General features: G+C 40.5%; 1 protein-coding gene across 2 annotated transcripts in view; it reads left to right on the forward strand.

The window, feature by feature from the left end:
* Nucleotides 1–23,383, forward strand: part of PTN (pleiotrophin) — a 78,511-nt gene that overhangs the window by 43,041 nt on the left and 12,087 nt on the right. For both annotated transcript variants that reach the window (XM_083851530.1, XM_083851531.1), the window contains 3 exons: nucleotides 10,556–10,665; nucleotides 12,215–12,388; nucleotides 13,434–13,595. In XM_083851530.1, coding sequence (XP_083707656.1) covers nucleotides 10,557–10,665; nucleotides 12,215–12,388; nucleotides 13,434–13,595 — 445 coding nt within the window. In that variant the 5' untranslated portion in view covers nucleotide 10,556. The remainder of the gene's footprint in view (nucleotides 1–10,555; nucleotides 10,666–12,214; nucleotides 12,389–13,433; nucleotides 13,596–23,383) is intronic.

The following is a 23,383-nucleotide window of genomic DNA, read 5'->3' on the forward strand; positions in this document are numbered from 1 at the left end:
AGGCAATTGCCTCCTCCCTGACAGCTACCATTTAGCAGCTTCCCTGATCCTACAAAAAGGGGAGAGCATTGCTGGAGCTGCCTCCATGTGCGGTGGCCCTTCTTTTCCCCCACACAGGGAAGTGAAGTGGAAGATGGAAAAATGAAAAAAAAAAACAAAAGCTGAGATATGCCTGTTAGCGTGAACTCTGCAATTCTGTATTGCTTTGCCAAACAGAGCAACCTGCTGGCTGCAGTGTTTCATGTGTGTTGGAATGGCGACCTGGAGGCTGGAGTTGAGATGTGAACCCTGCAAGCAGCCGTTCTCCTGCAGCTGAAATATGAGGAGCTTTTCTCCAGTAGGGTTTGGGCTTTCCTACACCGCTTTCAACTAACTTGTTAGCACACAGTCCAAGACCAGTACTGCTATTTGGTGTTGCTGGTGCAGGCCCCAAAATGTCATGTACAGATCATAGAACTGTAATGATCCCTCAGAGGAAAGTAAAAGGTGCAAGAGTATTGAGGACAAAGATTATGCTTTGTAGAGGATTGCAGGACTCTGAACAAATGCTTTTTTGTTGTTGTTGTTGTTGTTGTTCCCTGCTCTTCCTAGATGAGGGTAAAATATCATTTCATTATTTAATTTGATCTATGGAAACTCAGTGTTTCATGATTATTCTAATAGGTTTTTCTTTAATAAAATCTTTCTGAAACATAACCATGGTGAGAAATGAGAAGGCTTTTTTTTTTTTTTTCCAAGACAGATAGCAACTGATTTGTCTACCAAATGATACTATAATTAAAGGTACTTTCCTCAGAAAACTTAGCTTGTTTATAGCCTTAGTGGTTCAAACATAAAGTAATATTTCTGCTTGAAATGAGCACAGCATTTCTCTTTGACCTGTGAAAGTGCAACTAAATGATGGACATCAGCAAGCTGGCTCAAGGCTTTGTGCCGTGAGGAGGGCTTGGGGATCTTTACCCACAAGGAAGCATACAGAGAAACGTGTGTCATTTCCATGTCTACTTACAGTACCCAGAAAGGAAAAATAAAGTTAATAAACATATAGCATTAGATAAAGAAACAACGTGGAGGGACAGCTATAACAAAGAAATATATTATGTATTGATAACTGCAGTGGTTAGGGTGGAAGACATGTAAGGAAAAGCTGGTACCTGAAAGACATTTGTGTGAGATCAGACAGAAATATCAGATGGAAGTGGTCTGTGCAATGAATTGGAGAAAATGGAAAAAGGTGTAGAACATGCAAATATCATTGGGTTAGCCCAGGCACAAGCTGAAATTGTAAACATGGCCAGCAGCCAGGGCTTGAAAAGTATGTCCCAGTAGAAATCAGAGTAAAAATGATGTAGCTGTAATCAAAATTAATGATAGACAGTAATCAAATAAATACTACTGGTATACAGAGGATAGAACTCATGATTCTGAATTAATTTGGAGGAGTATAGAGAATGTCTGTTTTTAATGTCAGCCCAAAGGTGGATGTAGATTTAGTTAGAAGTCCTGGTAGAGTTATGCATGAGGAAAATATAGTTCTCTTCTATAACAAGAATATTATATTTCTCATTATAGAAGGGTTTATCTTTCTGCATTTAGATTAGATGGCAAAAGGCCCTAATAGTAATAGGGGCTAGGTATCTGTGGATAGGATTTCTTTACTACCTACCACAGGACTATTATACGTTGATGCTATTTTAGAGTTTATTTCAGTATGACCACAAAGCTCATCCTTAAAAATGACCACTAGTAAGAAATGTTAATAAGCTGATTCAGATAATATTAAATTGGACAATAAACTAAAAAAGTCTAATTAAGGTTTTCAGTTTTAAAAGACAATTTAAAAGAAATTAGTTGAACTGGTAAAATGTGTTGGCCCAATGCAAGATTTTTAATAAAGGACTTTTTCAGATCTTGGTATCAAATTAAAAACAATCTGTTTCCTCAAGAAAGAGAAGAAGGAAAAGAAAGCCCCTAGAGGAATTCCAAGCCTAACTGGGAATCAACCCATTAAAGGGCTATCAGGAGCCTAAAAGAATTGTGGAAAACATACTTATCACCCAGGAAAGTAGTGTCTTGAAAGTCCAGGAGTGGCCTGCTGCTGAGAATCAACAAAAATCAAGCTGACTTAAGTCTTTCAAGGGAAATTATAAGCAAATCTATATTTTTTTTCTATTTTATTTTTTTCCCCTCCTGTTGCTAACAAAGACAATAGCGGAAATGTGTGTTTGTGTGGGGAGGGTGAACACTTTACAGTGGGGTGATTACAGTTCACAAAGGTCTAGCTCTGAAAGTGAGTAAGCATTTGTCTCAGTTTTCAATACAAGAGATCATGTAGGACATAGAGGCACATGTCAGGTTGTCAATGAGAGTACTGGGGAAGCATAAGTTTCTGCAGCTGTTGCAGAAGTCGAACTCCTAAGAATTGAATCCTCTCAACTTCTTCTTTAGAGAGAAAACTACTTCCATCTCAGAGAACTGCCAAAGTGACAGTTGACATTTTGGGTTCATTAGAAATGATTGTTAAAACATGCATCAAATGCTTCCAGCTTTTGTACAACTGCAGTATAACAAATATAATATTTATATTTTAGAAAGAAGAAATAAGTGGATTCAGGTAACTGCTGACCTGTTAATCTGCCCCGATAGACTGCAAAATAAAATGTGTTTTGAATAAGTAAATACTTAAGAAATAGATGTAAATGTAGTATTAGATGTAAATGTTCATTAAACATGGCATGTGCTTACTGAAAGGAGACTGATCTCCCAAACTAGGTCACTTAAAAACTGATTTTTCTAGCTGTGACTAGTCTGTGACTAATCAAACCATAACTTATTAAAGTATTTGTTTCGGGACTTGATGATAAATTGTTAATTCAATCGAGAAAAAATATAAGGGGGGTGGGTAGGTATCAATGCAAAAGGTTGTCCTAACATTGGTAAAGAGCTTATAGAGGAATCAAAATGAACAGTGATGTGAAGAGAAATACTGGGCTGTAGGGATTTCGTAAGTCTGCTATAGGGACGCATTTTATTTATTCATGATCATGGGATGAAAATGATATTGTAATAAATTGTGAATCATAGCATGCTCAAAATACTGCTTGTGGCCAAGGAGTAATATTGTTTGTGGCCTTTTGTATATATTTGTATCATGAATTTTGTTGTTCATATGATTGAAACCTTAGCAGTCTGATGCAAGAATTATTATTAGTCTAGATTAATTACTACAGAAGGAGAAAGAATATGTCTATCAGATATAATAATAGCAGTTAGAATAGTTACACATACACTATGATTCAACTGCTTTTCCTCATATTATGCTAACCCTTCCCCAACTCCTTTGAGCCCTGAGGTCAGTGGTTTCATTATAGTGTTGGTGATGCTGTGGTGACCTGTCAGCGTCTAGAGTCCTTTCCCAGGAGGAATACGATGTCCATGTTGATAGTTCCTTTCTCCTTACTTTGGGATCAGCTTAGGGTTGCTTTTAAATGTTTGCTGACCTGCTTTTGTACCTTTCTGTTTCTCCATTGGTCTGTAGCTCCATGTTATACCCAAACTTACTATATATGTGTTGTCTTTTGCATATATTAGAAATTATTTCTTTGTTCTCTTTCTTACTCCTATTTCTCTCTAGCTGCAGGTCTTCATTTCTTTATCTGACCATTGGTGAGATTTCTTTTATAGCTTTGAGGTCTGCACTGTCAAGCCCATACCTCATCTTGTACCTCCCATACACATACTCAACATTGTATCCTGTGTCTCCACGTCTCAAGTCCTTTGCTAAGACACCAGTCCTATATTTCTTTAGAGTACATTACTGTAATAGAGTCATAAAACCTGAGTGGCTCCACACAAAGATAAACAAAAGTAAATCAAATTAGCCATAGCCAGCTGGTCAATTAGAAAAATTGCTGCTGCAGCTAAACCAAATGTGACAAAACTGTGGATAGATTAAAGAAAGCTTGGACAGAGCAAATCATGACAAGGCTCAGTCTCAAGGCCTTGCAAACTCATTACAAAGCCTCTGGCCTGTATTAAGGAACAGCAACACATACAGCATTGTAATACTTGCAGGGTGACAGCATTGTCAGCACAGATGATTTTATATTTTATTGGAAGAACTGGAGGATATCACAGAATCACAGAATTGAAGGGGTTGGAAGGGACCTTGAAAGATCATTGGGTCCAACCCCCCTGCCAAAGCAGGTTCCTTAGAGCAGGCTGCCCAGGTAGGCGTCCAGACAGGCCTTGAATATCTCCAGAGAAGAAGACTCCACAACCTCCCTGGGCAGCCTGTTCCAGTGTTCTTCACCCTCACTGTGAATTTCTTTCTCATGTTGGTGCATAACTTCCTGTGCTCCATCTTATGGCCATTACCCCTTGTACTGTCCCCACAAACCACTGAAAAGAGGTTGGCCAAATCCCTCTGTCTCCCACACCTCAGGTATTTATACACATTGATGAGATCCCCTCTCAGTCTTCTTTTCTCCAGGCTGAACAGACCCAGGTCTCTCAGCTTTTCTTCATAGGGATGACGCTCCAGGCCCCGTATCATGCCCTCCGCTGGACTCTTTCCAGGAGATCCCTGTCTTTTTTGTACCGGGGAGCCCAGAACTGGACACAGTACTCCAGGTGAGGCCTGACCAGGGCAGAGTAGAGGGGGAGGATCACCTCCCTTGACCTGCTGGCCACACTCCTTTTAATGCATGCCAGGATCCCTTTGGCCCTCTTGGCTACGAGGGCACACTGCTGGCTCATGGCCAACCTGTCGTCCACCAGGACCCCCAGGTCCCTCTCCTCAGAGCTGCACTCCAGCAGGTCGTCCTCCAGCCTGTACTGATATGTCGGGTTGTTCCTTCCCAGGTGCAGGACTCTACGCTTGCTCTTATTAAACCTCATTTGGTTTCTTCCTGCCCATCTTTCCAGCCTGTCCAGGTCTCGCTGAATGGCAGCACAGCCTTCTGGCGTGTCAGCCACTCCTCCCAGCTTTGTGTCATCGGCGTACTTGCTGAGAGCAGACACTATTCCCTCATCAAGGTCATCAGTGAAGATGTTGAACAAGACCGGACCGAGCACCGACCCCTGGGGAACACTGCTAGTCACAGGTCTCCAGCCAGACTCTGTGCCGCCGATCACCACCCTCTGAGCTTGGCCAGTCAGCCAGTTCTCAACCCACCTTACTGTCCACTCATCTATCCCACACTTTCTCAGTTTAACAATCAGGATGTCATGGGAGACAGTATCAAAAGCCTTGCTAAAGTCAAGGTAGATGACATTCACTGCTCTCCCCCCATCTACCCAGCTAGTAATGCCATCATAGAAGGCAATGAGGTTGATCGAGCACAACTTCCCCTTGGTGAATCAATGCTGACTACTCCTCATAACATTCTTCTCTTCCAATTGCTTGGAGATGGCATCCAGAACAAACTGCTCCAACACCTTTCCAGGGACAGAGGTGGGACTGACTGGCCTGTAGTTTCCCAGATCCTCCTTCTTGCCCTTCTTGAAGACCGGAGTGACATTGGCTATCCTCCAGTCTTCAAGCATCTCTCCTGTTCTTCAGGACCTTTCAAAAATGATAGAGAGTGGTTCGGTGATCACCTCTGCCAACTCCCTTAGCACACGTGGATGCATCCCATCGGGACCCATGGATTTGTGTGCATTGAGCCCACTCAGGCGCTCCCAAACCACTCTCTCATCAACCAGGGGGGAGCCCTCCATTTCCCAGCCCCTTTCTCCTCCCGCCATGGTCAAGGAGTCCCAGGGGGGGAGTCCCTGAAGCAAAGACTGAAGCAAAGAAAGCATTCAGTATCTCCGCCTTCTCGGCGTCTCCCGTTACCAGGACACCCCCCTTATGGATGGGTTAAATCATGTGACAAAATTTGGAGTGGGAGATTACACTCATATGGACTAATAATAAGACACTTGTTTCTATAAGCTGGGGCCTTGCCAGTTGCTTTGGGAAGAACAGATGAAGGGACGAGATTTTGAGTAATAGTTATTAACAGGAAAAAAGCCACCTGCAAAAGGCATATGTGATCCTAGGATATGCTGCATATGCTAACTTCAGTAGGGATAGGAAAAATAAAGGCTGCTGCTCACCAGTGGATCCTCATCTGAAATTGTCTGTTTTGTTCTGAATGTTAGGGTTCAGGAAAAGACTTATTCTGATTGGAGCAGGTGAGAAATGGAGAAACTGTGTGTGAGTTAATAGCATTTGCTCCAGGGACTATGACTTGCATTAACTGAGGTCCAAAGGTCTAAGGAATGCAGTGTGAAAACATAAGGGACATCAGGGCTGCCTTGGGCTGCTAACTTGGGTATGGAGAACACAAGCTGCGTTTGCAGGGTCTTGTGCTGGAGAGAGTAAACTTTTTTTTTCTTGGGTTGCTAGTCACTGCATGAAAGTGTCTGTAGTGTTTGTACAAGTGGATGTGTCTGCCTGCCACTGTGCTACACTATGTGGATACCAATTTGGGTCTCCGTTAGATCTGGGATGTGTGTCCATGGGATAGGTATTTCTTGGAAGAGTTGGTCCACTTAGTCATGTGGACTATAGTTATCACAGGAAATGAATGATTTAATGAATCAGGTTCATGAAAGATGTGTGTAATTGTAAAATCAGGTCAGGAGGCCATGAGGGGTTTGGAGTGGAGGCTCAAGCTCTGCACAGAAGGTTCTTTAAACTCCACACACAGTGTGACATCTGCCTGACTCTCTCAGGTTCTCAGTGTAGATGGATGGTGGATGAACTCATCCATTTTTTGATGATCTCTTTTTTTTTTTCTTTTTCTTTTTTTCTTTTATCCCATTTATTTTTTGGTCTCCCAAGCAGAGATTGATTGGGAAATCAGCTGTAAGATTGAAGTAATTCCTATGCCTCACAGTTGTTTGAAGAAGCCATTTGCTACAGTGCATCTCAGCTGGGCTTCAGTTCTCACCTCATTACACACTTCATGCTTTCCTAATGCTTTCTGTTTCAGTGTTTAACTCTCATTAACCATTTCTTTCTTCTGTAGTTCCTGTTTTGGTGCTCTTTTCATGGTTTTAGCGGTGTCTTTTCTTATTAAATTTTTTTTTTTCTGATCTTGTTCTAACTCATCATTTAAACTGTTCTAAACTTTTTCTTCTCTACCTTTTCTTTGTTGTTTCCTGCAGTTCATACCACCACAAAATTCTTCTTTCTTTCCTTCTCTCTCTTTTTTTTTTTTTTCTCTTCCTGTTGGTTGTAAATATCACCTGATCTTGTTACCATTGGTGTAGATGGAAGTCTCATTACAAAAATCAAAATGTCAAAGAGGAGTCCATTTGCTAATAATATCTTTGACAGTTCTTTAAATCAAAGGTTGAAATAGAAATGTTATCCATATTTGTAATTTCATGGGAGCACCTGCCCTTGCTGTTCTATTATGTACTAAACAATGATGTAAATTTCTGTAGTCTCACCTGTTATGTTTTGATGAGTTTGTGTGGTGTGAGATGAGGCTTCATTCTGTGCAACATGGTTTTCCACTTGCTTATAATTAATAGCAAAGGCTGTTAGGAAGCAGCTTGGCTCCCTCTGCCAGAGGGATACACGTGTCTGCAGGTTTAGTGTTTCCTTAGACAACTTGGCAAGGATTTTGGCTGCAGGGAGTCTTTGGCAAATATGCTACATCAGGGCTCCATGGGGTTTTGTGTATAGGGCTTCTGGAGCATTTCAGACTCTACAACCCAGGTATTTTTCCTGCCAGTTTTGTGGAAAATAATATCGATGAGATTTGAATTTGAGTCTCTTTCAATTCAGTATAAGTCAGCTTCCCTAGAGATAGATATTCACAGCTCCCAGTGACTCTGGCAGCCTGTGGGGTTGTGCATTACCACATCCCAGGTCCTCGGCGTGGGCAGCAACAATGCAGGAGGAAGCTCTCAGCCCAATTCTTGTATTTCTTTGCATTTGGTGGCACCCTGAGCTGCAAAGCCCCTGGTGCTGCCTTGCTTCATCATCTGACAGTGCCTTGAGATTACAGAAATATTTGTCCCTCTTTCCCTTTGTGTTTTCACACAAGCTGTTAATATTTCTTTAATTAAGGAGTTAGTTGTTTGGAAGAGAGGAAGTGAGAAGTTAAACTGTAGTGGAAATGGGATGTGAGATGAGGTGCAGTGCTTCTGGTGGTGAAGTTTCTCCAAGGAATAGGGGCTAAAGGGGGAAAGATCAAGTCTTTATTGTAACTATGTTTAATTATGGAGAACCAGTTTGTGTGCTAAGTTGAATAAAAAGGCAGATTGGTTATTTTCTTATTTATTGTATAAGGTATTTATGTATTTATTTATTAATTTCATTTTCTTTAAAACAGAAGAGGCTCTAGTTGGAAACATACAGTAAAAGAAAACAAAGCAAACAAACAAACCTTACACAGGATTCCTGCATGCCTCAGCTTCAGGCTCTGTTTGAGTTCCCTGGGAACACTGCTGGGCCTTTTTTCGGTAAACCAAACTGGGGTTAATGACAGCTGCTTCAGGCACTTGAATGCCAAGTATCTTGTAGCTTGCACATGAACTATATTGAAACAAAACTATTCAATTTTCTCATCTGGCTTCTAGCATCTATCTATCAATCTAAAGGTAGATACTTAGAAGTCCCTGTGTTACAGATTCCTCTCCTGTTGTCCACGTCAATTACAATTATGTTGCTTTTGAACAAGATGGTTGCCAGCAAGGAATAGTGAGAAGTGCCAAATTAAATTTCAGATACATTTTGTTCTTTGTTCGTGGTGAGAATTATTTCTCTCTTCTCAGTGAAATGATCTCAGATATTCTCTAAACTCTGTGGTATCAGTTTAGTGGAGTGTTTAAGGCTATCTTAGTGGCCAGCACTGGTGATGCCTCCTTCTAGGCTCTCGCATAGACCTCTTTTGGAAAAATTAATTAAAATAAAAAATAAAAAGGTTGGGGAAACCTTTCATCCGAGCAATCGTTAGGCCACCGTCTTGGTACCCTGCTACCTACTAGAGAGACACCTCTGGGAAACGGGGAGGATTCCCAGTTTTCACATAAGTAGTTGTTACGGCCCTACTTTCAGGTGAATGATGTCAAAATGTGACAATGCAAATTATAGCCAGTGAGAAAGAAATGTGTGTAAACCATTTCACAGAGTGGTTGAGGTTGGAAGGGACCTCCAGAGATTATCTAGTCTAAACCCTTGTTCAAACAGGGTCACCTAGAGCATGTTACACAGGATCACATCCAGGCAGGTTTTGAATATCTCCAAAGAAGGAACTCCACAACCTCTCTGGGCAGCCTGTTCCAGTGCTCTGTCACCCAAATCATAAAGAAGTTCTTCCTCATATGGCGATGAAACCTCCTGTGATTCAATTTATACCTATTACTCCTTGTCCTATCACTGGCCACCACTGAGAAGAGTTTCACCCCATCCTCTTTACATTGTCCCCTCAGGTATTTGTAGAGTTTGATAAGATCCCCTCTCAATCTCCTCTTCTCTAGGCTAAACAGGCCCAAGTTGCTTAGTCTTTCCTTGTGAGACAGATGCTCCAGTCCTCTAATCATCTTTGTGGCTCTATGCTGGACCCTCTCTGGAAATTCTATGTCCCTCTTGTACTGGGGAGCCCAGAACTGGACACGATATTTCAGGTGTGGCCTCACCAGAGCTGAGTAGAGGGGAAGGATCACCTCTCAAATTGCTGTCCACACTCCTGATGAAGGCTAATATCCAGATCTGACACATTTAAGTCAGACAGCTTTGAGTGACTTTTGGTGATTGGCTAATAACTGATCCTTCAACACCAAGCAAATTATTTTAATTCTTTTCCTTTTTTTTTCTTTTTTTTTTTTTCTCTGTATTTAAATATTTGTTTCCCAAATACAGTTTTGGGGTTCATTAGAATGCTGTGGATAGCCTCTGTGTGCAAAAGTCCTATCTCTGTGCCCATTTTGCATTTCAGTCAATTAGCTTAACTGCTGTTAAGAAGAGACACTAATTGGTGGGGAAGGAAAAGATAAATAGCAACATGCCAATAACAATTAAGGTAATGCATCACATATAACCTATGCAAGTCTTTTTCTTAAAAAAAAAAAAAAAAGCTCTTTTCAGATGTTGAGTAAGCCTAATAAGAACCTTGCAAGGTAGACTATGTAACGTTCCCTACTTTGTATGAACGGATAAAGTAGAACACACACTGTGTGCTCTGTGTAGTTTTACACAGTAAATCACAGCCAGAGGTCAGGAAAGATGAGAGAAGTTCCAGGCCCATCAAGAGACTCTGATGCTTTCTCACAGAGAGCAATAATTATTGACTTTTCTGGGGCAAAACTCATCCACAACGTCAGTGCTGTAGATCAGGGATTTGGTACAAGGGATGGAAAATAAATGTTAAGAATCTTTGTATTCTCTTTGTAAGGACAATAATTGTTAATTTTGCCAATGGCTAGTTGTGTTTGACTTGCTTGTGTCTTCAGGCCCTGAAGGAGAGCTTCCCCAAAACGCTGCAGTTTAGATGGGGTCCCACTTTTTGCAATCTAACTAAACCTCATTTTACTCTGTCTGGTTGTTCCCCAGAATGCCACAGCAACAACAGCAACGTCGACTGTTCACAGCTGCCCTCCTGGCACTTGTTTTCATTCTGGCAGCAGTGAGTACCACTGAGGCTGGCAAGAAAGAGAAACCAGGTAAGGTCCAGTTAATCCAGGGTTAATCCCTGAGCTACATTGGATGTGTGGAAGAATGTCATATGTTTTTGGTTTTGCTATGAAATTCAGGGCATTCGTTAACCTTTTAATATGCAGGATAGGGATTTGTAGCTTTGACATGTTATTCTATATTAAATAGGAAAACTGAAATTAATTTCCATGAAAGCTAGCAGCTTGAGAGCCCTAGTGGCAGGAGTCCTCAGTTCATCACAGAGTGAGTACTGCAAGGCAGCTTTCCTTAAAATTTGTTCTAGGAATGGGTTCCTGCTTGACTTAAGGAGAGCCACATGAGTGATGAAAGAGCAGTTATCATGTTACTTGTTTGGTGTGGTATATGTAAATACTACACCAATGCTGCATGATATGGAAATCTTTCAGCAAAGGTTTGAACTAACTCTGTGCTGCAGATAGACAGCCTGACATCCAGCAGTAAGTACTCTGTGTTAGTGATGAACTCAGACCTCATTGCAAGAGAGACAGGCCTAGAGAGGAAAACTCACATCTGTCAAACCCAGTTTTGATAGTTTTTAAGAATCACATCTTAATGGTGTTTTTCTTGAGGTCTTATTATTTACAGGCTGCTAACATACTGGTTAATAATGATTTGTGAGTCCATCAGAGTGAGTGTTCCCATTAAAAACGAGTGTTTCTAACCACTGTGGCTGTAAGGAAGCATGAGAAAATATGCAATAACTAAAAGGCAAATCATTCCATATAAGGTTATTTACAATTACTTGTGTTATTTGGGGGGCTAATTTATTATTTTTGTGAGCATTTGGATTTCATAACATTGCTGCCTTTTCTCATCAGAGTTGAGTGTAAGGATTTAAATGAAATCTCGCTTCTTACTTTTGTCCCTGAGTAACAAAAACCCTATAGGTTATCAGCGTTTCAAGCTGTACTGAAGATTCTGACCATTTACATGCAGGAAGATCAATAACCATAAGTAACTCGCATTAACGTGCCCCGTACCCTTCTCCATGTGGTTTGTTCTTTGCCTTTGGAGACATATTGTAACACGGTGTTCACCAAGAGAAAAGTCTGTAACTCACTGCTCTTCCCTAGAGGTGCTCAAATCCCAATACACGATGTCAGCACATAAATTCCTTATCTGTACAGTGTGGAGTGCTTCAGATGAAACTGAAAATATTTACATCAGTTACGGGGAACAGAGGAGTGTCCCTTTCTGAGTGCTCTCTCCTTCTTGTTTTGGTCAGTGGTCTCTGAGGGGGTCTAGATGACTCCCCATTCTGAAGGTGAGAATCTTCTCTATTAGATGTAGTAGTGGGACTGAATTTGAACTATCCACCCTGCTTTGGAGTCCAAGCCTAAGAGGCTGACCTGGCTCTGCACAACTGTGAAAAGAATGGCAGATCTTTTGCTTGTGAAGAAGTTTTACAAACCCCTTCCTTACTCACCCTTTCAGGTGCTGTGACTGTTTAACATGTTTAGCAAAGGGAAGCTGCTCTATCAGCTGTGGGTACTGACCACTTCTCTTGATTGGGTTTGCTTCCTTGCCTTTGTTCAGAGAAAAAGGCGAAGAAGTCTGACTGTGGGGAATGGCAGTGGAGCGTCTGTGTGCCCACCAATGGAGACTGTGGCCTGGGGACACGCGAGGGCACCCGCACCGGGGCGGAGTGCAAGCAAACCACCAAGACTCAGAAGTGTAAGATTCCTTGCAACTGGAAGAAGCAATTTGGAGGTAAGCATCGCAGTCTCAAGAGGCTGGATTTTTTTTTTTTTTTTTTTTTTTTACTTAAATGTCTTGAAGGAAGCCTATATTTTCTGCTTAGCTCTGTAAATGTCTGTGAAGGTGGTACCTCCACATTTCAAGTCCATTGCAACTAAAGCATTTAAGGCATCAGAAGGCATCTTCCCCAGAGCAAAGCAGCTCCTCCAGCAGAGAGTCCATATAATCTACTTATTTTAAACTCAATATTCCAGCAGCATGCTTAAATCTATTTTCCTGTCGTGTACAACCCTATTTAAGGCAGCAATGTAAGCATCATCTGTTCTCTCACAGCTGTGAATCTCTGCTGTGGTTACCACAGGCTTTACGTGACCTTGTGATATGTGATTTGCAGCATGGAGCATGGGTGGCTACCACTGTGTGTGCATTGAAAGGAGTGAATGGAGACCAGGGTATTTCAACTATATTATTCAGTTCATAAGGTTTCTTTATAATAGTTCAGAAATATGTGTTAGACAAGATGTCTGTCCAGGACTCCGATTACTCTTGCAAATTTGATTTTTTTTTTCTTCCAGTAAACAGCTTGTATGGCTTTGACATCAGTGTGACCTTACCAAAGCAATCAGTGCAGCAGTTTCAGAGTTGACAACTTCATAGTTGCACATACATTCTTGAAACTGTTCACGCTTTGTCTGCTAACCTTTGGCATCATAGAAATGGAGGAACAATCATACAGAATGTGAACGATATTTCCCGTAGTTGTTTTTTCTTTTTTTTTTTTCTTTATTGTGTATCTCCTTATTTGATTGCATTTTCTTTGTATCTATATTATGAACTGACAATAATTCAAAAGCAAGAAGATTCCATCCTAAAGCATTTCTGTGCCAGGAGAGACAGCAATTGTTACTGCAAATCATCTTTAACTTTTTTCTGGGATTCCTTTCACCAGTTTTGTCTAGAAGCACTGGTTGTTTGTGATTTACTATTGGATTCTTAACATTTTTACTTTCATCCTGTCATTCTGTTTTAAAAATTGCTATTTACTTACTCATTGCAGCGGAGTGTAAATACCAATTCCAGGCCTGGGGAGAATGCGACTTGAATACTGCCCTGAAGACTCGAACTGGGAACCTAAAGAGAGCCCTTCATAATGCTGATTGCCAGAAGACTGTCACAATCTCAAAGCCCTGTGGAAAGCTTACCAAATCCAAACCTCAAGGTAAATTCAATTTATGGAAAGTTGTACACTAGTTCACTCAGATCAATGATGTCCCACGTGCTTCAGCAGGAACTCAGTACTACGAGAGATTGTACTCTAATGGTCTTTCCTCATTCTGCATTGCTCCTGTCTGCCAGCTATCGGGTAGGCAATATTACTGTGTTGTATAGTCAAGGCAGACTAACAGACAAGAGGTGAGATGAAGATTAGGGTCCCAGTTTCAACCTTACACTACATGTGTTGCCATTAGTTTGCTGATGCAGGCCTTCAGAGTTCAGATGCTTTTCATAACTTGCATGTTGACAGGAACACCACAGGAATAGCATGCAAAAACATCTCTTGGTGAGATAAACACACCTTTCATATTGGCATTTGGTACTGAGTAATGAGTAGTTGAGAAAAGGGACTGCTTTCCTTCTGAACACATAGTGTTGAAGGGTTGTTTTGCTCACTTCATGCTGAAAAGAGGGTATGCAGATGTCCTGCACATTGTGGGTAGTATATTCTTTATTAAAAGACAGCAGGGAGGAGAGTATGGAATGTAAATGTCTTTTATAACTGGGAGTGACAGTGTAATTCCTGGTATACAGAAAGGCATTTGCCCTGCATTTTGATGCCTGGTGTCCTAAGTTAGACAAGCTTGTGGTTTATTTTTTATTTTTTTTCCTAGTCATTAAGGCCTTTTAATATACTCTTTTGTTGGAATAACTGTTGCTATGTATGTAGAATGACTTATAGTGGGAGCTAAAGCTGTGAGATCTTGTTTGAGCTACCAAAGTAATGTGTTTTTAAGTGGATGATGCAAGCTATGCTACCCTGGCATTTATTATGCTGAAAATCAGCTAGGTTAAACATAGGCTTTGAGTATTTGGATAATTATAAAAATAAATGTGATTAGGAGTGACAGGTGGAACTTGGATGACCAGTTTTCAAACTGTGGATAGTGGTGCACCAATGATCTGTAGGGTACCTGCAAGTGGCCTGTTCTGCTTGTGCAACCCAAGAGGTGTCTGATTAGGTGATAGATGCTTTCTGTATGTGTGCGTGAATCCATGTACTTTGCAGTCAGTGCATCTGTAACTGGCCTTCCTTGCACACTTTCCATTGAGTTATCAGATAAGTGCTGAGTCAAGAACCTGTGTAGATAATACAAGCTGTGAAGCAGAAAGGATACAACTAGATTTTCAGAGACCAGCTGACTTGGTCAAGTTGACAGCAATAAACATCTTCATTCGGGGACAGAAGTGACTGAGTGGGAATAAAAGCAGCAAGGGGGCTTTGAGCTGTGTGATTTTATTGTTCGTTAGTTTGGAGAGAAAGACATTTTTTTTTAAGCAAGTTTTCATGCTTAAGTGGCATTTGGGATTTTACTGAATGAAGCTTCCTGTTGTGCTGCCAGAGGAGCTCAACCACTCGAGCCACTTGAAGCCTTCTGCCTTGTCCTGCCCCTGTGGAGTCAGTGGGCTCTGTCGATGGCTGTTGGAAGAAAAGGGAGACAAAGCAGAGCTTTGGTGCTGCATTCTTTTGTGAGAATGGTGCTGTTGGGTGGTACAGGGTCATTTCAAGTTACAGTTTTAAAGGCAATGTCCTAGCAGAGCATGTGTAATTTCTGGACTGGGGTTCCTTTTAACTGATTCTAGATTTTAGTGAGTTTGTGATGTTCCTGAAAGTTGGATCATGACTAGCTGCAGCAAGATAATAATAAGGTGCAAGTTAATTAGTAAACCTGACTTCATTTGATTTGAAAGATTGCAAATAGAGAAATAAACACAAATGTAGGTTTGCGGTCATAATAAACGTGGGCAGAAATTCTGCTCTCCTGTTTTGTCTCAGAAATCTTACAGCATCTTCCTGTGTGCCACCTGCTTGTTCATCTGCTGTTCACATTAGTAGGAGCACCAAGCATGGAAGTCAACACTTCCAGTTTGCCTGGGCCTTGAGCTAAAGTTAAGACATCAATATTGCAGATGTGTGAATAACTGCATAGGAACTATGCTGGAAAGTGTGTTGACAGCAGTAGGAGGAACTAGAATAAGAAGTTAGGTCAAGCAGAAGAATACTGTATGATATGTTGTGCCCCACTGAACTTTATTTTTGAGTTAAAAATCTGAGTGCTGACATGCAGAGTATTTCTGTTTTCTTCCTGAGGGGAAGGAAATTACAGACTGGACTAAGTCCCTACCCACATCTATCTAAAGGAAAATTCAATCTATAGTTAGAATAGACCATATTTAATTCTTTGGAACCGAGAAGTAAGATCTAAATTATTGTTTGAGCACTTGAAATGAACTACAGATACATACTAGGCTCCTTTTTCTCCCATAGCTTCACATCAGTGGCTTGAGACTACAAGAGAAAAAACAAAACAAAAAAAACAAGCATATATAATACATTATTTGGAAGCAGCAATCTTTTTCCTGAGATGTAATGTTGTATAAGGTCTGTGTATATATGCAGCTAGACCTGTAAAAGCTGCTCAACCGCTGTCAGTTCCCACTGCGATTGCCTGGAGTAGAAAGGCAGTGGCTCTCTAGCATTTGTGAGTGTTGGCAGCAGAATAGTAAGTGAGGGTCCTATTGATTAAAGGAATCTATTCTACTGCTAAACTGTTACATCTCGGACTGGCGTAAGCTTCAAGAACTACATCACTGAGTACATCTCTGACAGCAGTAGCTTGGGAGTGCGAAAATTGGATGTGAACTGACTAAGAATATTTCACTGAAAAGTAGCAGTATATTCAGAAAAAGGGTTTTAATAATTTTACTGATTAGCCCTCTTTCCCATGCCCTGAAATTTTCCTTTTATTAGATCATTTTTGTAGCCTCTTCATTACATCACTTTTCCTTTTAATTTGGTAATATAAATAGGGTCAGTAAAAGTCCCCATTTAGCTTCTCCAATCAATTGCAGCTCCTGTTACTTTCTGTCACTTGCCTGCTTTTAAAGGCAGCACCTCTGACTTAAGTATTTTATTGTATAACAATTTGCCCATGATAAGCATATTTTCTACTGGACTTGCCCAAATTCCTTTTATTATTGCTAAATTATATCTGAGATTAAATGAGTGGACTGTACAAAGTGTTCCAAGCATGTTCTCTACAGATTTGTATTGAAAAGGAAAACAGCATTGTAATACTCCTTTTTGTTGTTCATCATTATGCTCAGCAAATAAACTAAATGTTTTCCTTCTGATCACAGCTTGCATGTGGAGCAGCTATCTTTATCTGAGACCTCCACAATTGTCCCCAAATCTTATTTAAAAGAAATAAAATAAAAATATGATTAGTTAAGAACTCAAGAATGAATGTAAGTGGGTAAATCAGATTTTTTTTCATCTAGACTTGCCCAATTCAGTATTGTGCCTCAGATTTGACCAGGCACGTTTCCTTAGTGTGGTTGAAGTTCCTCCTCACCTTCGCTGCTCTTTGAGAATAACACAAATGAATTGATGTCACCTGTAACTGCTGTTCTTCTGTTGCTTATCCACCTTCCAACCTCATGAACATAGAAAACATATGCTGGTAGCATGAATCCCGTATCTCCCTTATCTCACTCAATTTGGAATATGAGTGCTGTTTCATGGGCATTTGACCTGTGTTTAAGGGAAAGGAAAACTGTATCTACAGAAAAATCCTAAGGGTTAACATTCTGTTCTGCAGCAAAACTTCTGATAAACTAAGCCAGGAGATCATCATTAACCTTAGCAATCAATGCCTGCCTGATAAACTGGTGATCTAAGAGTTCTTATGGATTTGTTTTATCATTAGTCATCATTCATGGAAAGGACTTAAAATCTTTATGAAGTACTCTCATTAGTTTGGAAACTAATGTTACTTCCTGGATAATTTTTTTTAATATATTTTTTTCCTTTTTAGTAATTGCTTGGTATTGGTGTTTTCCTTCTGAACAGCTGACACTCTAAGTATGGATTGTAGTCTTGGAGCTTACAGTTTGGAAGAGGAGAATTATTTGAGAAGCTCTTGAGAACCTTAAATTGGATTTAAGGGGGAAAGCAGACGATGAATCAGGACTCTGAATTTTATCTGTATTTCTGTTAAGCTCTTTTCTCCTTTGTTTTGCTGAGATGTTCTCAGCTTGGATGACAGTGGCTTGGTCTTGGGCTGCTACGCTGAAATACAGTTATCACAGGATAAAAATTGGTGAACGTTCTTGAATGCTGTCTGTTTTTGACAGAAAGATTGTCAGTGATGTGACAGCAGTATCCCAGACACTAGGGTTTGTGTATTTAGTACACAAATGAGGTCATGAGAAAGCCCGTCACAAAGGCTGGAAAAGATCAAAGGATAATTTTTATCACAGGATCCTCTTGGAGGCAGCCATCACTCCTCTAGCACACACAATTGCATATTCTAATCAGTGTCTGAAGTGCTGGGGATGTTCAAGGTCTCCCTAAACCATCTTGACAGATGTGAAAGAATCAGGCACTTCTGTTGAGCAGCTGCTCTGATGGCCAACTTCCACTGAAGAGCAGAAAATGCTTCCGACAAACTCCATCTGGCCTACTTCACAGCCACCCAAACGTGATTGATGATTGTTTGGATTCCAGCCAGCCAGAAAGTAAAAGAATGGGGTATTGTCAGGATTCAGGAAACATTTTGCTTTTAGTGCTGAGAGAGGAGAAATTTATTTTTATTGAGCTAGGTAGCCTGATAGGCTTTATTTCTTTTTTTTCAGTATGTCTTTCTGTCACTCTCATTCTTCCTGTCTCTCTCCATAATTCTTGTACTTTTAGCTACTTATTCTTCTGATAAAGATGAAACTAAATAGGATAAGCAGTCTACCTGCTCTTTTAGCAATGTACCCTTCATTTTTTTTTACTTCAGCTACTTTATTCTCTGATAACTTTCTCACCCAGATGTATTTAGTTCTCAATATATCTCCCTTCACAACTCTTTATCAATTTACAGTGTATCCGATCTGTGAGTTTCTTAATTCTGGCTCAGCTCAGCCCTTGACACTTAGGAAAATAATTCCAACTACAGCTGGCAAATATTGACATTACTTATGCCACCGTCTTTAATAATTGGAGTGGCAACCAAAGGTTGCATCCTCCAGCACCCAGTGTTTTGGAAGGTTGCTCGTGGGAAGGCCTGCTGTAGATAGTATTGGCTGTAATCTCTTTCCTGTAGTGCAGACCAGGTGTGGCATCTGAGAGTCCAGCAAGGTGTCAGTGCAGTTCCCTGTCTTTGGCACAGTGTGCATGTTCCTACATTAGGGGAAAGATAGTGCACTTAGTGTTTTTACTAATTTCCCATTGTTTGATGAGCTTTATTTAAGAGTTAATTCAATATAAATAATCTGTACTACATTGCTTCTTCTATCAAAGAAACTTTACAGGCAGCAACTATGTTATCTTCCTATCACTCCCTGGAGCTGAGGAAGTGTTGTTTCAAGAAAAGTAATAACTGAAAGTCAGAAAGACTAAATGATTTTCCAGGGTAGTACAGTATCAGTGGCAGGTCCAGCTGCCCAGCTAGGAGCTGTTGACCCTTGGCTCCCTGCTCTCACTATTAGCTCTCACTGCTGTTCCCTTTGTCCCAGTCTGCAATTAATCAGAATGTGACAATTCACTTCAAGGTGTCTGAACTGTGGCCTTAACTAGGGTCTTTGGTGTTGATGTTGGTAATCTCAGTGGATTTATGACAGTGTTTGACATTAACTTGCCTTGTGTCTTCTTAGGGGAGCTTGCTGTCAAAGCGTAGAGCTGGGCTTCTGTTAGTGAATGGTTTCATCCCTGTCCCTACTTTGGTGCCAGAAGCAGAATGCAACATGTGGTTTCTGAGCGCTACAGACTTGATTCCTACCTGCAGAAAGGACATCTTAATAACAGTGCTTTGCTGGGACAGACTGTCCGCACATTGGCAGAATGACTTGGCTGCTGATATGTTGCAAGGAGCTGATAATAATGTCTGAATTAATTGCTCACCTGATATGCGGCTATTTGTTACTCAGACAAGCTGGGTGCTGCTCTGACAAAACAGAGCACTTGTGGCCTACCCCATTTTGCAAGGTGGGCGGTCTGCTTTTTCTGTGGTGCCCTCCCTCAAATTTGCCTCTCTGCAGCAACAAAATGCCTGCTTCTGAAGAGTAGCTGGAGGGGATGTAGGGGAGACCCATTATGACTGTGACTCTGTTTTGTTTGAAAGATGTTGGTGTCTCCTGTTTTGGCACCACTCTCTTCCTGTACTTCCTTCTGTAGGTTGCAGAACTCCCCATCTTTAATGTAACTCATTAGTCGTGCAGGCACGCAGCTAGTGTAATAATTAGTATTACAGGAGGCAGAAAAATGGGCTGTGCTCAAACTAATTAGATATAAAAATGAGAGATTTTCTCATATTAGGAAACAGCTGTTACAGTTAAACAAAACCCTGAAAGGCAAAAAGGGGAGTTTTTTTCTCTTCCCCTGAAGGATGAGGCATGCTTATTCAAGAAAGGTCCCTGGCACTGACCAGGAGCCTGCAGTGTATTTCACTGTATTTCAGTGATCTGTGCTCTGTGGGGCAGACACTGGCAGTGGATGCCCAGTGGGAACAGCATGGTTGGCTGTTATTATTGTTGCTATCATCATGATTATTTGTATTGCATGAGTGCCCAGAGGCCCCATTTGAAAAAGGGTGCCATTGTACTGAGCACTGCGTAAACATTGTGAGTGGCAGTTTTGTCATGAATAATTTATACCTTATGGAGCCGAGAAATGTGAAAACCAAGAGGAGAAACAGTGGTCCAGAGGGGTGAGATCGGGTACTAAATGCTTGGTTGTGTTTCCCACTGCTCCTTCATAGTCTTGAGGACGTGGCTAGTTATTTCAAGATGAAGTAAAACTCAGTGGGAACTTTACTCTCTGAGAAGTGTCTCTGTAACTTGGCTCCCTGCTGCAGTATCATCAGGAAATATGATTTTTCTCATTAATTTAAGTGAGAACAAGAATAAGCTATATGTGAAAAATAAAACACAATATTGGCTAGAGTGTGGACCGGCCTCAAGTTGCTAGTAAGCTGCCAGTGCAACCCTAACCTAATAAAGTTTAGACGTCATTTAATGTTTTTTTTTTCTGCTTCCATTTTCTTATGTTTCTTGGAGTCTTTCCACTGTAGTTTCCCTTGAGACTGCTTTTGTACCTTTGAAAAATTAGACTTTTTGGACAAATAATTTGAATGCTTCATCAGATGCACCATCAATCTGATTCACACGGCTCTGATTCCAGGGAGCAAGAAATGCTTGTAGGAGAGGGAGAAAGAGAAATATTTTTTTAAGTACTATTTTTCAGTTTCTAGTTGTTCAGCAGCTTTAACAGATGACTTTGAAAAGAAAAAAGCTGGGAAACTTCATGGGAAACCTAGACCTCCATATTTTTTCACCCCCTAGTTTGTATTTCAAATGCTCTTTAATGTGCTGCTCCAGAAGATGGAAAAACTAGATGTGACAAATGTTCTTGTTTAACCCTCTTGTGCCTGCAGGAGTTTCTTTTAGTGCTTAATGCAGACAGTTTGGGGTGAAAGTTTAAACAGCCCACTATGTGCCAATTCTCTTACATGCTCATTGTCTCACTTTCCTGGCTTGCAACAGCATCTAGCCTCCTTGGCAGTAGTTGCTGCCCTTGAGCCATGAAAATGCCTGAAGCTGTGGGACTTACTGTGATAAAAGATATGCCATCAGCAAATGTTTACACTCATTACTGTTCCCAGCAGTGAAACAGAGAGAAAGCTCTGTTCCTTCCTTTCTGTCCTTTCCTTTTCTACTTCTTCACTTCCTTTCCTTTCAAGCTTTATTTTTTTCCTTCATTCTTTCTCCCTCCATCTCATTTTCCACATCATCTTCTCTGTAGCTGTTCTTCTATCTGCACTTACTGCAAAAGTTTTGCAGGCAACTCTTCATCGTGGAGCACTGACCAAAGCAAAGTCTGTGTCCCATGCCCTGAGGGAAGATGAAGAAGATGCCCAGGCTGGGGAAGATGCAGAAAGCACAACTAAGAAATGTGCACGTCTGGTTTTCAAAAAACAGCTAAATAAAATTAGGTTTCTATTCACAGTTAACCACAAATAATTGTCTGATAAACAACTATTTACTGATCTCAGTTTGACATAGAAACTGCCTCAATGTAGCATTTTGCTTCTCTGTGGATGTAGGTAAATGCCAAACTTTAAAGGGATTATTACTACTTTGTTTTAAGCAGTATCCTGTAGACAGTAAGCTCTGAATGTGTCAGTCTATTCGTGCACCTGTCTTACTGGCATTAAGATGGATCTTGTGTACAGCAGGGACAGATAGCTGAAGAACCAGCTGAGATGGGGTCCCTCTTGTGCTGAGCGCAGCACATGACAAAGAGCAGTAAGAATGTTCATTCCTTGAAGAATCATCAGTGCAAACATGCCAGATACAGATGAAAAGAAAACCAGAAGAGCAAAGTTAGCTTCTTCTGGAAATCACTTTCCAGTTAGCCAGACCGCTTCAGCAGCTTCCAAGTGCAAAACAGACATTGCTTGAAAGGTTTAACAGTTGTGGTCTTCTGAATACTTACTCTTAAGTCTCTAATCTCTTCAACACATACGATCCAGGATAAAAGAAAATGAGAAGAACTTTCCTAATTCTTGTCACTGGACAAATAGGACATCTAGCAAAATCAGAAAATGCGTGAATCTCCATTGTCTTTTGTGTGTCTGTGTTTAGGCAACCTTGATTTTTTTTTTTTATTATTTTTTCTCACAAATTTCAACAAATTACATCTTTAGGAAAAAAAAATAAAAATCCTATAATACCTGACTAGTTTGAAATTAGAATGCTAAACTGGACAACATTTAAGTCTTACCTTCAAATGACAGGTTCAAATGATGGCTTCTGCCTGTCTAAGAGAATTTTAGAGCTTCGTGGATGGTTTTAGAATAAATTGGATTAATTTTTCCCTGCATTTATTTCTTCCTGCCATACCAATAAGAAAGAAATTAGAGAGCTTTTTCCACAAGTGGCTCCTTTGTCCATTTCTTTGTCAGATATGTTAGTGTTTGTTACAGGCATAAATCTAGCTGTTTCCCCATTGATAACACACACAGCAGAACACCTTCCTAGCATATATTCACCCTTTAGGTTAAGTTGTTTGAATGCAGTGTTCAACTGGGAACAAATTCAAGGCTATCCCAAACAGAAGTTTAGCAAAGTGAGAAACAGAACAAAACCTGCTTGGAGAAGAGTGACTGGAAGAGTGGAGAAATTGAGAAACACTTACAGACAACAAGAGACAGTAATTAAACAACACAGAGCTTACTTGTGGGGGATATAATCAATTCTAATACATTAATGAAGTAGAATCACATCAAGGTCGTTGATTCATTGGAGAGTTGCCTTCTATGGCTTTTTAGCTAGTGGAATATTGCTTTTGTTACCATCCAGTACAACTGGGTGTTGTTCAAAGAGCCTTTTAAGAAGAACTCATTTTGGAACAAAATTGCTATTGCAATATTTTTTGCTTCTTAAACTGATTTGGAATAAATAAATGCTTCGTGTGAGGCAGGAAATAGGAGCACAAGAAACTAGATGGCCATGAAAGACTCTCTTCCTCTAGAAATAGAAGAAATACTATATTTAAAGGGTATTTCAGAATCAATAGATTTGCTCTACAGTCATGGAAATCACAAGATATTACTGTTCCTGTTCTTAGAGAGCAGGGTAAAGCCTTTTAGGGTGAGATATTTTTCACCAAGGGATAAAATCCTTAGCTTTGTCAAAATGAAGTCATCTTTCTTCTACAGAGGTTGGCATTTTATCCCTAAACTT

Source organism: Anser anser, assembly GCF_964211835.1.
Source record: "Anser anser genome assembly, chromosome: 1".
In the NCBI taxonomy this organism is placed as follows: domain Eukaryota; kingdom Metazoa; phylum Chordata; class Aves; order Anseriformes; family Anatidae; genus Anser; species Anser anser.